At 38.4% G+C, this 13779-nt stretch overlaps 2 protein-coding genes and 1 long non-coding RNA gene across 5 annotated transcripts in view; 2 read left to right on the top strand and 1 right to left on the bottom strand.

Annotated features, from left to right (window-relative positions):
• Positions 1–3784, top strand: part of IPO7 (importin 7) — a 47891-nt gene extending 44107 nt beyond the window's left edge. The window contains exons 24-25 of the mRNA XM_040456917.1: positions 646–762; positions 1634–3784. Of these exons, the coding sequence (XP_040312851.1) occupies positions 646–762; positions 1634–1731 (215 nt within the window). The 3' untranslated portion in view covers positions 1732–3784. The remainder of the gene's footprint in view (positions 1–645; positions 763–1633) is intronic.
• A 5829-nt stretch (positions 3785–9613) lies between these two features.
• On the bottom strand, positions 9614–11581 carry LOC121018241 (uncharacterized). The gene is made up of 2 exons (XR_005785101.1): positions 10508–11581; positions 9614–9695 (listed from the first exon to the last, which is right to left on the bottom strand). It is a non-coding gene; the product is annotated as an uncharacterized LOC121018241 (long non-coding RNA).
• A 328-nt stretch (positions 11582–11909) lies between these two features.
• ZNF143 (zinc finger protein 143) overlaps positions 11910–13779 on the top strand; it is a 57665-nt gene continuing 55795 nt past the window's right edge. For 2 of the 3 annotated variants that reach the window (XM_040456916.1, XM_040456913.1), the window contains exon 1: positions 11910–11995. The gene's annotated coding sequence lies outside the window, so the exon portion shown is untranslated. The remainder of the gene's footprint in view (positions 11996–13779) is intronic. The other variant, XM_040456914.1, reaches the window with a different exon arrangement.

Raw genomic sequence — 13779 nt, 5'->3', positions numbered from 1 at the left:
AGATCGTGACCTGGCTGAAGTCGGACGCTTATCCGACTGCGCCACCCAGGCACCCCCACAATAGCTTTTCAAGTTGATCATTTTCAAGTTGCTTTTAACTCTGAATCTTTTATTTTATTATTATTATTTTTTAATGTTCATTTATTTTTGAGAGAGACAGAGCATGAGTAGGGGAAGAGCAGAGAGAGAAGCAGACACAGAATCTGAAGCAGGCTCCAAGCTCTGAGCTGATAGCACAGAGCCCAACGTGGTGCTCAGACCCACGAACTGTGAGATCATGACCTGAGCCGAAGTCAGACACTCAGCCGACTGAGCCCCCAGGCACCCCTAACTGAATCTTTTAAATGGTTGAGGTACTTGTAAAGTTTCCCTACTCTATTACTTAATTATATAAGACCTGGTTTCAGTTCTGATTCTTTATTTGCTTACAGATATAAATTATGAGAATGATTAGAGTTTTTTGAGGCATAAGCCAAAACCAGAATTTTTCCTCCCTATCACAAATAAAGTAACTTCACTTATTATTGGGAAAATATAAAGTAGATCAGAATGTTGGTATTGGAGGTGAAGTAGAAGGAACAGAATAGAAAGGAACTACCAGGCCTCTCATAATTTCCCTTTTTCCCCTTGTTTTCTTTTTGATAGCTATACAAAATCGTAATCCTGTGTGGTATCAGGCTTTGACTCATGGTCTTAATGAAGAGCAAAGAAAACAGTTACAGGATATAGCAACTCTGGCTGATCAAAGAAGAGCAGCCCATGGTATGTCAATTGACCACAACCCCTCTTTAATGCAATTAATGACTTGATAGAGCTCTAAAATCTTTATATTAAATGATATAAAATTATATAAAAGCTACAATTGTTGCAGGTGATAGAAATTCTGAAGGAAGGAAATGTGAAGGAATGAAGAAATGAATTCTGTTTTTACCCATAGTGCACTGATTTTAAGTGTAATTGGAGACTACTTTCAGTATACAATAGCTTTGATAAAGTTGCTCAAGCTTACGGTGATGGCTTGATAGTAGAAAGTTCTATTAAAAGTGTAAACAAGTTTTTAGGTTATGAAAACTATGCATTTTCTTAGAAATATATTAAAGGAAATCCCAGACATCATCACATCTTAGCATCTTTAAACATTTCAGTATGCATTTTAGAAAAGGACATTTTAGATAATATATAGCCTAACAATTTTCTGTAGGTTTTAATACCATTAGCCAAACTAGTTTAATATAAAAAGAAGTATCCTCCTTATAGAGAAAGCATAGCTTCTTATTAAGGTATTTTATATTTGGATTTGCCAACACTAGATTCATTGGCTGTTACTCCCTTTGAAGACTAAATCCTGATTTAGTATTTGACTCAAAAAGGTTTATTAAAAAAATTTTTTTAACATCAGAAAGTGAAAGTTGGCTAATGTCTATAGCATACAACAGTAGAGTTTATCTTCTCCATATAATGTACCCCTCTTTTATTTCTATGTAAGAGAAGGGGGAAGAGGACAACTTTGGAACTTCCTAGCTAATACTAGTGGGTTAATAAGCTTTTGTTAATGTCTGTCAGTTTCTTCTCTTCTTCAAAGTAGTAAGAAGATCAGATACTCTATTAAACTTCCACGTACTTGTTTTTTTAGAATCCAAAATGATTGAGAAGCATGGAGGATACAAATTCAGTGCTCCAGTTGTGCCAAGTTCTTTCAATTTTGGAGGCCCGGCACCAGGGATGAATTGAATTATCACTTTGTTTCCTGCTGTGTGATTGTAGTGAAGAGCTTGTGTTCCTCCTAGTAGCGGTTCCAGAACTGGTTCATGTTATCTACTCTAAACTAATTGATCAATAGATGGACAAAAAAACCCAGGAGGTGGGACCTGATCATGCAACTTGGCACTGAAAAAGAAACCAGAGGGATTTCAGCAGGGGGGAGGGGGAGGGAGGTAATTTGGGGGCTGTATTTTCTTTATTTTTGAAGAAAGTAAGATTCCGACTGAAAGTTCAAGTGACACTGTGGAAATCTGAAACGAGGGGATGTCATGAAGGCAGCTTTTCTTTTTCTGAGGAAAAAATAGGCATGGGCTACAGGACTATTTAAAATGTCTCATTTACAGTATAAGCTCAAAGGTAGATGTAATTTTTATACCTATGAGTATTTGTCCGATTTCTGTCTCTTCCTCACCATTGGGTATCTATTCTTTATATGTAAATAAGATAAGGTAATCGATAGCCTTATTCAATCTTCATCATTTTCATTCATCAAAGATTGTTCCTATGTAGATTATTGAACATTTATTGTAGCACTACATAACTGATTAAAACAAATCTGTAAATGAATTAGCACTTTCATATTGAAACAAGCCTGCTAGCCTATGTATAAAATAGCAAAATGTTTGCTGTTTATAAAAAGAAGGGATGTAATGGGGTGGGGGGCAGGGGTAATTTCAAGTTATTAATTTAAAAATGAACTAGCAATTTTGTACCTGGTGACTTTGTGGTGCACTCACCTCTGATAGTGACTTGAATTCGGTATGTTAAAAGGGGTTAGTGATATTTCATTGCTGCTAAAAAATGGCAACTCCCTCTGTGTCCTGTTTTTTCTTAAAGCTCTCAGTGTACAAGTGGATACTTGGATACAAGACCTTACTGTATGAAATAAGAAAGGTGATATTTGAAGCATGTAAATTGGATATAAAGTTCTACTCTTAAAGAGTTGATAAAAGAGTATGGTTAAACATCTATATATGCAATCTATTAAAAGAACTTAATTCGGCTATTATGTCTTGATTTGATTGCAGTTTTTTCCTAATTATAAAACTTTTTCCTTATTGGCCTGTTTTTATCCTGTACCTGGAAACAGTGCAAAATGCACACTTCTAAAATTTAACATTTAATACCTGCCCATATCCCCCTCTCCTTATCTCTCCTACCCCTCTTGTTGATTGTGGTATCTGATCTTAGATAGATAGGCTGAAGGCACACGGTTCCCTCCAAAAACCACTATTGATACCACTGCAAAAACAAGCCAGCAACAAAGACAATGGAGAGGTTGGCTTGCTTCCCTCTCTCCTAACTGCATGTTCAAAAATAAGCCTTTATTGATCTTGAACATCTGTCAGATGAGTCATACATTGGGTTATTTTTTTATATACATGTATACACACAATATTTCAAATTGAAAGCAACATCTCAATGGATTCAAAACTATTAAATGCTGTTGTCTATAACAGACTAGGAAATTTATAATTGTAAAAATGAAACAAATGCACATATTGATATTTAAAATGTGTAATGAAGAAAACCCATTGGTGTTGTGCTTTTCTTGTATGCCAATAATTAAGCCACTACTGTTGGCACTGTGTGGTTTTCTATTTTAACACTGAAGGAGTGAAAGTATTTCCTATATTTATGAATTTACTATGAAAATCTTGGCAAAAAAAGAAAAAAAATTGTCTGTCTAAAATGTGTGGGTGAAAACTGTTAATCAAGTGTGTTTCTACTTTTTTCCCCCTAGTTGGACACCATCTGTATACCCTAGGTTGCTTAAGGGGATTTCACTATTATATAAAAATCAATAAAATTAAAATGGAGTAGTTGTATATATGCAACATTGTGTACAGAGGGGATATATTGAATAGTATTAAACATTTTCGTCTTCCTTTACCTTTTATCCCTTAATATCTAGTCTACTTTTTTAAATTTCAGACTTCAATGCTCTTTGAATTGATAATTCCAATTTTCACATTGTTATTGGAAAACCATATCTAATAAAGGTTTTAGTTATTCCCATGCACAGTATGAAAATTCTCATTTGCTGAGCTTTTATTCCAAGAAAACGTATTGTTATGTCTTTGAGAATTTTTATTGTCTCCTCTGTCATACAATCTAATCTCCATTTACAGATTTTAATTGAAAGTAAAGACCTTAAAATTAAATTACGTGAATATTAACTAGTACTCCAGTGTTAGTTTCTAATGTATCAAATATATATATCTCAGTTATTCACAGTATTTCCTTAAATTTAACATCAAATTATAGTTGTTGTGTTTTTTTTTTTTTACAGATTATGCACCTTGGTATTTGTCAGTGCTTCTGGACAAGGTTGTAGAACTTTGGATAACTTCAAGAGTATTTACAGACTTGTAATTGGTTGCATGTAGATAGTATTTATTCAATATACAGCCTTTTCCACAGTTTTGCTAACCTATAACTTAAACTTTTTAATTTCTAGAAGTTAATTATGATTTGGTTTAGGTTTCAATTTTTGTTTTGTTTAACGGCTTTCAGCGAAAGCATAGAAACTTCACTTTTTGGTAAACTTAAACCATCTATTTTTTAAAAATATATTCATTGATCATTGTTAAAAAAAGTTAATCTGTTTCTCTCCAGGTATAAATGGTGATTACTAAGCTACACACCTTATCAAGATAGTGATTGCTGTGCTCACCTCTGGAAAAGACCAGAGTGTAGAGCAGGGGTGGCCAAACCACAACCCTATGACTGTATGCCTTTATTCAGCCCAGATGTAGGCCCTGAAGCAAGCATGAAGAAAAGGTCATTAAGAACTGTATTAATAGGACTAAACCACATCTTTGGGAAGATCTAACACAATGCCTTAAGCATAGTAGGCATTCCATAAATGTTTGTAAAATGAATGACCTAAAATTACATTAAAACCTATCCATTATAAAAATGTCAGTTTTGTTCTATATACTTTTAAGTTCTGGTGAAGATTATCTGTGAATCTTTATTAGCATGCCTAAATTCTAGATTTTTACCCTTGATGAGGTTGGCCACTCTTGGAATTGCACTTTGGTGCTTGTGGTTCTTACAATGGGAAACTAGATACCCAGCTAGAAATCAGGGATTTTATCAGTATGTAAGGGGAAAGTATCTTTTAAGTAACTTCTTTGTGAAGTAATCCTCCCTTTCTCAGTTTTTTTAAAGCATAGGTGATCATATATACATCTAGATTTTGCTTTCGTGTATAGATTGAAATTTGTCAGTTACACTCAATATTTGAATCCTATATTTAAATGCTTCCTATCTGAGTCTTAAAAGATTTTTTTTTTCTTTTTGAGAGGGAGTGCATGTGCGCACACAAGCAGGGCAGAGGGAGAGGGAGAGAGAATCTTAAGTAGTCTCCACCACAGTGCAGAGTCCAACATGGGGCTCAGTCTCTTAATTGTAAGATCATGACCTGAGTCAAAATTAAGAATCAGACAATCAACTGAGCCACTATCCAGGTGCTCTTTAAGAGTTTTTAGGGGCACCTGGGTGGCTCAATCGGTTAAGTATTCAACTTTTGCTCAGGTCATAATCTCATGTTTCATGGTTGTTCAAGCCCTGCATTGGGCTCTGAGTTTGAGTTGACAGTTCAGAGCCTGGAGCCTGCTTCACATTCTGTGCCTCTCTCTCTATCCTTCCCCTACTTATGCTTGCTCTCTCAAAAATAAACATTAAAAAATAAAAGATTAAAAAAATCGTTTAATGAACTAAAGCTAGAAATACAAGGGAACTCCTCAACCTGAAAAAAGGGCATTACCAAAACTCCTTTTTTTCTTATTTATTTATTTATTTATTTATTTATTTATTTATTTATTTATTTATTTATTTATTTTTGAGAGAGAGAGAGAGGGTGCAAGCAGGGGAGGAGCAGAGAGAGGGAGACACAGAATCCAAAGCAGGCTTCAGTCTCTGAGCTGTCAGCACAGAGCCCAATGTGGGGCTTGAATTCATGAACCATGAGATCATGACTGAGCCGAAGTCAGATGCTTAAGCTACTGAGCCACCTAGGTGCCCCTCAAAAACCTTTTTTAAAAAGCTAATTAAAGGACCTAATGATGAAAGGATAAAAACTACAATCAAGAACCAGACAAGCAAATAACCTGTTGCCAATTCTGTTCAACATTTTACCTGAGATTGTGTAGCCAGGGCAATTAGGCAAGAAGAAGAAATAAAAGCCTTTCAGATTGGAATGGAAGAAGTGAAACTTTGCAGATGACATGATCTTATAGAAAACTTATAGGAATCCACATATAGAAAAGAGCTAAGGGCTTAATCACAGTTGCAAGACACAAGATTAATATTCAAAAAAACCCCTTATATTCCTATACAATAGCAATGAAAATAAAATTGCATTTTTTAAAAAAAAATTTTTTTTTCAACGTTTATTTATTTGTTGGGACAGAGAGAGACAGAGCATGAATGGGGGAGGGGCAGAGAGAGAGGGAGACACAGAATCAGAAACAGGCTCCAGGCTCTGAGCCATCAGCCCAGAGCCTGACGCGGGGCTCGAACTCACGGACCGTGAGATCGTGACCTGGCTGAAGTCAGACGCTTAACCGACTGCGCCACCCAGGCGCCCCTAAAATTGCATTTATAATAGCATCAAAAATTTAACAAAGCTGAACATAAAGTCTATAAACGCTGTTGGAAAAAGACCTAAATGGAAAGACCTCCCATATTCATGAGTTGAAAGTATCATGATGGCAACACTCCCCAGATCTACAGATTCTGTGTAATCCGTAAAAAATCCCAGCTACTTTTTTTTTTTTTTTTTACAGGAATTGACAAAATAATTGAAAAATTGTATGGAAATGCAAGGGACTCAACCATGACAGTGGTACTGGTGTAAGACTAGACATTTTATGCTGACTGATGGAATAAAGTTGAGAATACAGAAATAAAACTAAGTTTATAGTCAACTGATTTTTGACAAGGGTGCCAAGACCATTCAATATGAAAATAATCTTTTCAAGTGATTCTGAGACAGCTGGGTATGTACCCTCACACCGTACATAAATGTGGTTAAAAGATTTACATATAAGACCTCACTCAAACTTTGAAACTCTTAGGAAAAAATGCATTAATCTTTGTGACTCTGAATTAGGCAATGGTTTCTTGGATCTAACACTAAAGCACAAGCAACAAAAGGTTAAAATAGGTGACTTGAACTTCATCAAAATTTTAAACTGCTTCAAAGTGAAAAGACAACCCAGAGGACCTTTACAACTCAACAACAAAAAAAACCCAATTGAAAAAATGGGAATCCTGGGTTGCTTGGCTGACTCAGTTGGTAGAAGATGCGATTCTTGATCTTGGGCTCAGGAGTTCAAGCCCCATGTTAGGCACAGAGCTTATTTAAAAAAAAAAAAAAAAAATTCTTCAAAGAAATGACCTGTATCAGGAAAAGATGCTGAATGTCACTGGCCACTAGGGAAATCACAAGGAGATATTTCACACCGATTAGCATGTCTATCATCGAGAAGGTGAACAATTACAAGTTTGAAGAGGATGTAGAGAAACTGGCACACTCAAATTGCTGAGAATGCTTACCTGTTGTAGAAAAGTTTGGCAGTTCCTCAGAAGACTGAAAATAGTGGAACACAGAAATGCTTCTAGATGTGCATACCCACAAGAAATGAAACACGTTTGCACAAAAACATGGACATAATTGTTCATAGCATTATAGCCAAAAGGTGAAAACCCAAATAACCATTAATTGATGGATAAACAAAATGTATAGTCACAACCAGTCGGATATTAACAATAAAAAGTAAGTAGTTAACATGCTACAATGTGGATGAGCCTTGAAACAGTGAAAGAAGTCAAGTCAAAATGTTCCATTTATATGAAATGTCTAGAATTGTCAAATCCAGAGACAAATTAGTGGTTGTGGGAGTGGGAAAGGGAATGAAGACTGCTAATGGATAATGAAGGTTTTCTTCTGGTGAAGATGACAATGTTTTATTTTTTCTTTAGGTTTTATTTATTTAAGTAACTCTACACCCATGTGGGGCTCAAACTCACGACCCTGAGATCAAGAGTCCAACCGAGCCAGCCAGGTACCCTGATGAAAATATTTTAGGTTGCATGTCTTGTGAATATACTAAAAACTGCTCAAGTATAGTTCAAAATGGTGAGTTTTACATGAATACCCCTATTTTCATTTTTTTTTTTTTCAAAATATATTATTTTTTAAGTTTATTTACTTTTAGAGTGATCAGGGCAGAGGTGGGGGGCGGGTGGGAGCGGGGAGAGAGAATCCCAAGCTGGCTCCATGTTGTCAGTGCGGGACTGGATTCACCAAGTGTGCGATCCTGACCTGAACTGAAATCTAATCTGATGCTTAACTGACTTAGCCACCCAGGCGCCCCTCAATTTTCAGTTTTCTTAAGTCAAATTTGGGTAAAGTTCTCTAAAAAGCATGAAATGTGCCTAAAGTAAAAACAGTTTTACTCATGGTTATTCAGTTGTAAATAGTCTAGAGATTGGAGTCAATCTTAGGGATTGTACTCTCATACTTTGTTTTGTTACTAGTTCGTTCTTTATTTTTTAATTTTTAGTAAGTAACTGTAGGCCTAAGATAGAGCTCAAATCCAAGATTCCAAGATCAAGAGTCACACATTCCACCAACTGAGCCAGCCAAGTGCCCCGTTCATATTTTAAATCTCATCACCCTAACAGCAGCCCTACTACCTGTAGTTTTCCATAAATGGTGTAGCTCTGCTTTATCTTCTGATGTAATATATAGTATTAAGAATTTAAGACTGAGCCAAACTTTTTTTCTCAAGAAAGTTACAGCACTTAGTGTTTTTCTGTAAAATGGTGTATCAATCATACTGCTTATTTGGAGACCTGAACTTCACTTAAAAAAAATCCCACCTTGTCTCAAGAGAATGTTTTCCCAGAAAAATAAAATCATGTTAAAACCACTGGTTGCATTCTTCGACTGCTCACTATCTACTATGTATATTAATTGGTTTTCCTTTTTTCTGTAATGTTGTACTTCAGATTTAAGTAAATATAATTAGAAGCCAAAATGATAGTCAGAATGTCATGGAGATAGTTTCAGAAGGACACTTGGAATCTTAAGGAGCTTCAGAAGATTTATATTTTGTAAATTGAGGGTGTTATTTTCCCTTTAGTTTGTCACTGAAGTAAACAACACACATTAACAATTGGTAAACCCTGAAGCTCATTAATTGGGTGATCTTTTCAAATAAGGTTGACAAATTGATCCAACAATAGAGTTGGTAAAAAGAAAAAAAAATGCATTCATATTGGCATTAGAGAGGAGCTTGAAATAAGGGAAATTGTGCAATTAGCCACTAACAAAACATTACTAGTTGTATCATATCTATACTTCTACATATATCCTCCCAATTACACTGTGAAATAAGTGGTTTTACCTTACCAATGAGTTAACAAATTCTGAGACTAGGACACATCTACAGCCACAACTCCCAGAGGAGAGCAAGAAACTAGTTTGGTTTTAAATTTGTTAGTGTTGAAAATAAAATCTACAAATTCATGATAAAAAAATTCAAATTTATTACAGAATTTAGTAAAGTGAGCTATAACAACTTCTCCCAGAAATCATTTCTTTGTTCTTTTTAATTAAAAAAAAAATGTTTATTTTTGAGAAAGACACAGAGCCAGAGGAGGGGAGGGGCACAGAGAGAGGGAGACAAAGAACCCAAAGCAGACTCTAGGCTCTGAGCTGTTTGCATAGGGTCTGACCTGGGGCTCGATCCTAGGAACCGCACGGCCATGACCTGGGCTGAAGTCGAATCTTGACTGACTTGAGCCCCCAGGTGCCCGTTTTCTTTCTTTTTTTAAGCATGCTTCACACCCAGGCTGCAGTCCAACATGGGGCTTGATATGAGAAAATCAACCAGTTCTCCAGAAAGTTTTGGGTACTGAAAGGAATGCTTTAAAAAACATGATGGGAACAGTTTTTAAAGGAGGCTGGAAACGTCAAGCCTATTTAGGAAATGGGGGAAAGGGTCCAGCTTTATCTAAGAGCTTGAAATAGCACTGAGTGGAAGTGAAATATTTTTAAGCCATTAATTTGAGATGTAGTAAGATAGAAGACAGGTGATTGGGGAAAATCTGAACATTATGAATGGCGTTGAATACCACGTGTACTTCAACTCTGTTCTACAGTCACTGGTAAATACTATTAACAAAGTATCATTACCTGTGACAAAATCAGAATTAAGGTTTTTTCTCTCAATCAGGTTACAATTATAGCACCCTATCCACCACCACCAATTTTTCAACCACTCAGAAGGTTCTGGGGATATAAAGATATCCTATAATTGCAATCTACAACTAACTACAGGGTGATTTTTAAGTTATTTTTGAGATTCTGTATTATACTGTGTTTTAATGAGTAGACTGAAGGCAAGGGACTCAGTAATAATAACTGGCTAAACTGCATAAAAGTACAGATTCTTTTAATGACACTTCTGTTTATACAAGTATAACATCCGGAAGGTACTGAAAGATTAATTAAAACATCTTGTTTTTCATCTAAACTCTCCATCTCTGTGACAAAGGGAATGTATCTATTGGGCACAAATTTGTTTTGTAAACGTATTCCTCCAGCTTCAAGTAACCTAATCTAGTTTTGTGTCACATTTTTCATCTTTACATGGGCGTAAAAAATAGTAACTACTTTAAATTCCTAAGCAATACGTATTCAAAATAAATTCAAAGTCCTATTTACCTTCTAATGGAGTTTGGGCACCGATTATGCAACTGTGCCTTGGTTAGGTAACCCGGCGGGCCGGTGAGTCGGCCTCCACACCCCGCCAAAAAGAATGTAACGTTAATGTCTCAAACTAGAATCCACAGGCTAGCTACCTCTAACACTCTAACATCCTTTTGCTTTAATCCTTTAGCCATAATCACCATTTGAAATCCAAGACACTAAATGAAACACCATACAGCTCTCTCCAGTTTTTCTAAGGTCACAAAAGTGTTAAAAATCTATCAGTCACCTTATTCTCTTAGTAACCCCCTCATTCTACATCTATAATGCTCGGTTTAACACATCTTGAGTCTTCACACCATCTCATCTTTACGCAGCTTTGTCAAAGCAAATAAACACTGAATACTCCTGAAAACACTAGTATTTCCAATAGTTTAGAAAATGTCTGGGTTGAAAGCTACAAGAAACTATGACCTAAACTTCACAACTAATTTGTATCCATTCTTAACGGTTTGGGGGAGCCCAAGTCAATGTTTTTCCCACCCTTTCAACCTTCCTTTAATTAGCAACACATACAAAAGGGAAAGTAAAAAACGAGGGTAGCGACACCAATACAGACTTCAGATTTTTAACCTAAACAACATGAAAGCGCAAAAGCATCCGAAGGGTCTCCCAGCAGAGTCTAGGACTACCGCCCCGTTCGTTGCCGAGCTCCCTCGCAGTTTCGGCAAGGGCAGGAGGCCCACTCTCCCACCGAATGATGATGCCCCGGCGACTTGAGAAGCGCAGGCAGGCCTAGCAGCCAGGGACCGGCACACAGCAGCTCTTGGAAAACAAAGCCGTCGCCCGAAACCAAAGGCCTCAACTGGCACCGAGAGCCCCCAGGGAGCGGTCAGGCGTCTTATTCTGTACTAGCCCTCCCCACAACCTCCCTCCCAACGGGGCGACACTCGGCAGTCGCTAGGCAAGGCCCAACCAGTCTCCAGAACGCACTCCAGCAAGCCCACCGGGAGAGCCAAGGCCACCTCCTAGCCCCTGTGGGGAAAATGGCGCCTGTCACCCCTTCTCCCTCCCGGCTAGTCACAAGGACCATCCTCCCTCCCTCGCTACAAAATGGCGCCTCCCGCTGAGGCCCCAGAATCGGCATAAATCACTTGTCAACGAGGCGGTGTCGGTCTAGGATGAGCGGTTCTGCCAACCAGTCAGACACAGGAACTTTGATTCCGCACTTTGCACAAGCCACTCAGGCGCTAGCTGCAAGGCCAGACGAAACTGACGTCAAGAAAAGGAGGCGTGAATAAGGCGGTCTCCTTTCGCGTTGCCTTAATTTGAGCCAATGGCAAGCAGGAAGCGTCTTGTGAGTGACGTAATGCTCGCCCAATGGAGGCTGGGGGCGGGCCTCAGACTGACTATGCGGGTTACGGGGCCTGGGGGCCGGGCGGCTGTTTCCTGTCCTGGTGCATGGTGGTCGGACGAAGGAATTGTTGGAAAATTTTCTCGGAGGTTCGTATATAAATGTGTTTTTACCCAGTGTGCATTATTCTCCGCCCGGCCGCCGCCCTCAGCGCGGCGGCGCGGGCCCGCTCGGGCCCGGGCTCTGACTCCGGCTGCTCAGCCTTCGCCGCAGGCCCTGCCGATCCTACGGCCGGCCTCGGTAGCGGCGCCTGGGTAGAAGCGGAGTTTATTAATAACCCGCGGCCGCCACTCTAGGGCGGCGGAGCTTTTCTCGCTGAGAACGCAACCTCCCCCCCCCCCCAACCTAGTCTCTGCGCGGTGCGCCCCGCCTGTTCCCCTCAGGGGACCGCCGAGGGGGAGGGAGTGAAGGAGGGGAGGGTGGAGCCCTCGGGAGCCTGGAGGCGCTTCTCGGCTTGACCTCCGCGCGGGGCGAGTCCCCAGACGCCGCCTAGGCGAAGCTCCTCCGGCTGGGACGCCGAGGCACGGTCAGCTCCAGGCCCCAGCCCAGCCTGGCGCCGGCGGCAGGACTGGCCAAGGGCCCTCTCGGGATCCTGCCTGCGGATCGCACCCAGAATTTCGTCCCGCCCAGATCGTGCACAGATTTCTTGTTTTCTCACTTTTTTTTTTCTTCCACTTTTAGATTACTGAGGCCTAACATGGAATATTGGAAATTGTCAGTTTTCCTTGCCCTTTTTTCTCGGTTTTGGCCAGAGTTAACGAATCTTTCAGTTGCTTTGTACTATGTTACCGTGGAACGGGAACCAATTTTTATTCCCTCCGCTTTTGCTATTTTGAACATTTTAAGCGTTTTAACCGCATTAACGAAGTTAAGCAAAAAATGGGAAAGAATACCATTGCTAAACCCATTATATTTGTTTAAAATCAACTTCAGCCGTTGCTTTTAGAAGTGTCTAATCAGCTGGTATAATAATGAAGTGGGGATGTGGTGAAAAATTGTAGGTTCAAAGTTGTCCTTTGGGTGATACGTGTTTTGCTGAATTAAGAAAAATCTGCAGTTAACAGAAATCTGCAGTATTTAATACTTGCTCTTACTGAGTGTCTAGTTTAAGTTCACTGTTAAAGTGTCTAGTAAGAATAGATGATCAGATCACTAAATACGATGCATAACTAATTTCTCCAGGCGTATTTTGACTACTTAGGAAATTAATTATTTGGCCATTTACAAATACTTGATCGGCTGTTTTTTCTATAGCCCCCTTTTATTTTTTAAAAATAATATCTTTATTGATATAACTTACATATCTTACACTTCACCCATTTGAAGTATGTAATTAGGTAGGTTTAATAAATTCACAGTTGTGCTACCATCACCACAATCCATTTTAAAATACGTTCATCATTTCAAAATGAAACTGTACCGGTTAAGTTACTCCTCATTTACCCATAAACCTTCCCCAACCACTAATCTACAGATTTGCTTATTCTGAACATTTTATATAAATGGAATCACGTAGTATGTGGGCTGTTGTGACTTTTTTTCACAGCATAATGTTTGCAAAGTTCATTAATGTTTTAACTTGTGTCAGTACTTCATTTCTCTTTATTGCCAAGTATTATTTCATTGCATGGACGTAACTTATTCATCCATTCATCTGTTGGTGGACATTTGGGTTTTCACTTTTTGTGATGCATAATGCTGCTGTGAACATTTGTGTACAAGTGTTTGCATGAACATGTGTTTTCTATTCTCTGGTATAAGTACCAAGGAGTAGAATTTCTTGGTTGTATGGTAACTGCTCAACCTTTTGAGGAACTGTCAAACTCTTCCAAATTGTCTACACCATTTTATATTCCTCTCAGCAGTGTTTGAG

This window comes from Herpailurus yagouaroundi, unplaced genomic scaffold (genome assembly GCF_014898765.1).
Source record: "Herpailurus yagouaroundi ecotype Mexico unplaced genomic scaffold, PumYag 218, whole genome shotgun sequence".
Classification (NCBI taxonomy): domain Eukaryota; kingdom Metazoa; phylum Chordata; class Mammalia; order Carnivora; family Felidae; genus Herpailurus; species Herpailurus yagouaroundi.
The sequence above is the reverse complement of the archived record's forward strand: the minus strand, read 5'-3'. Positions and strand labels throughout refer to the sequence as shown.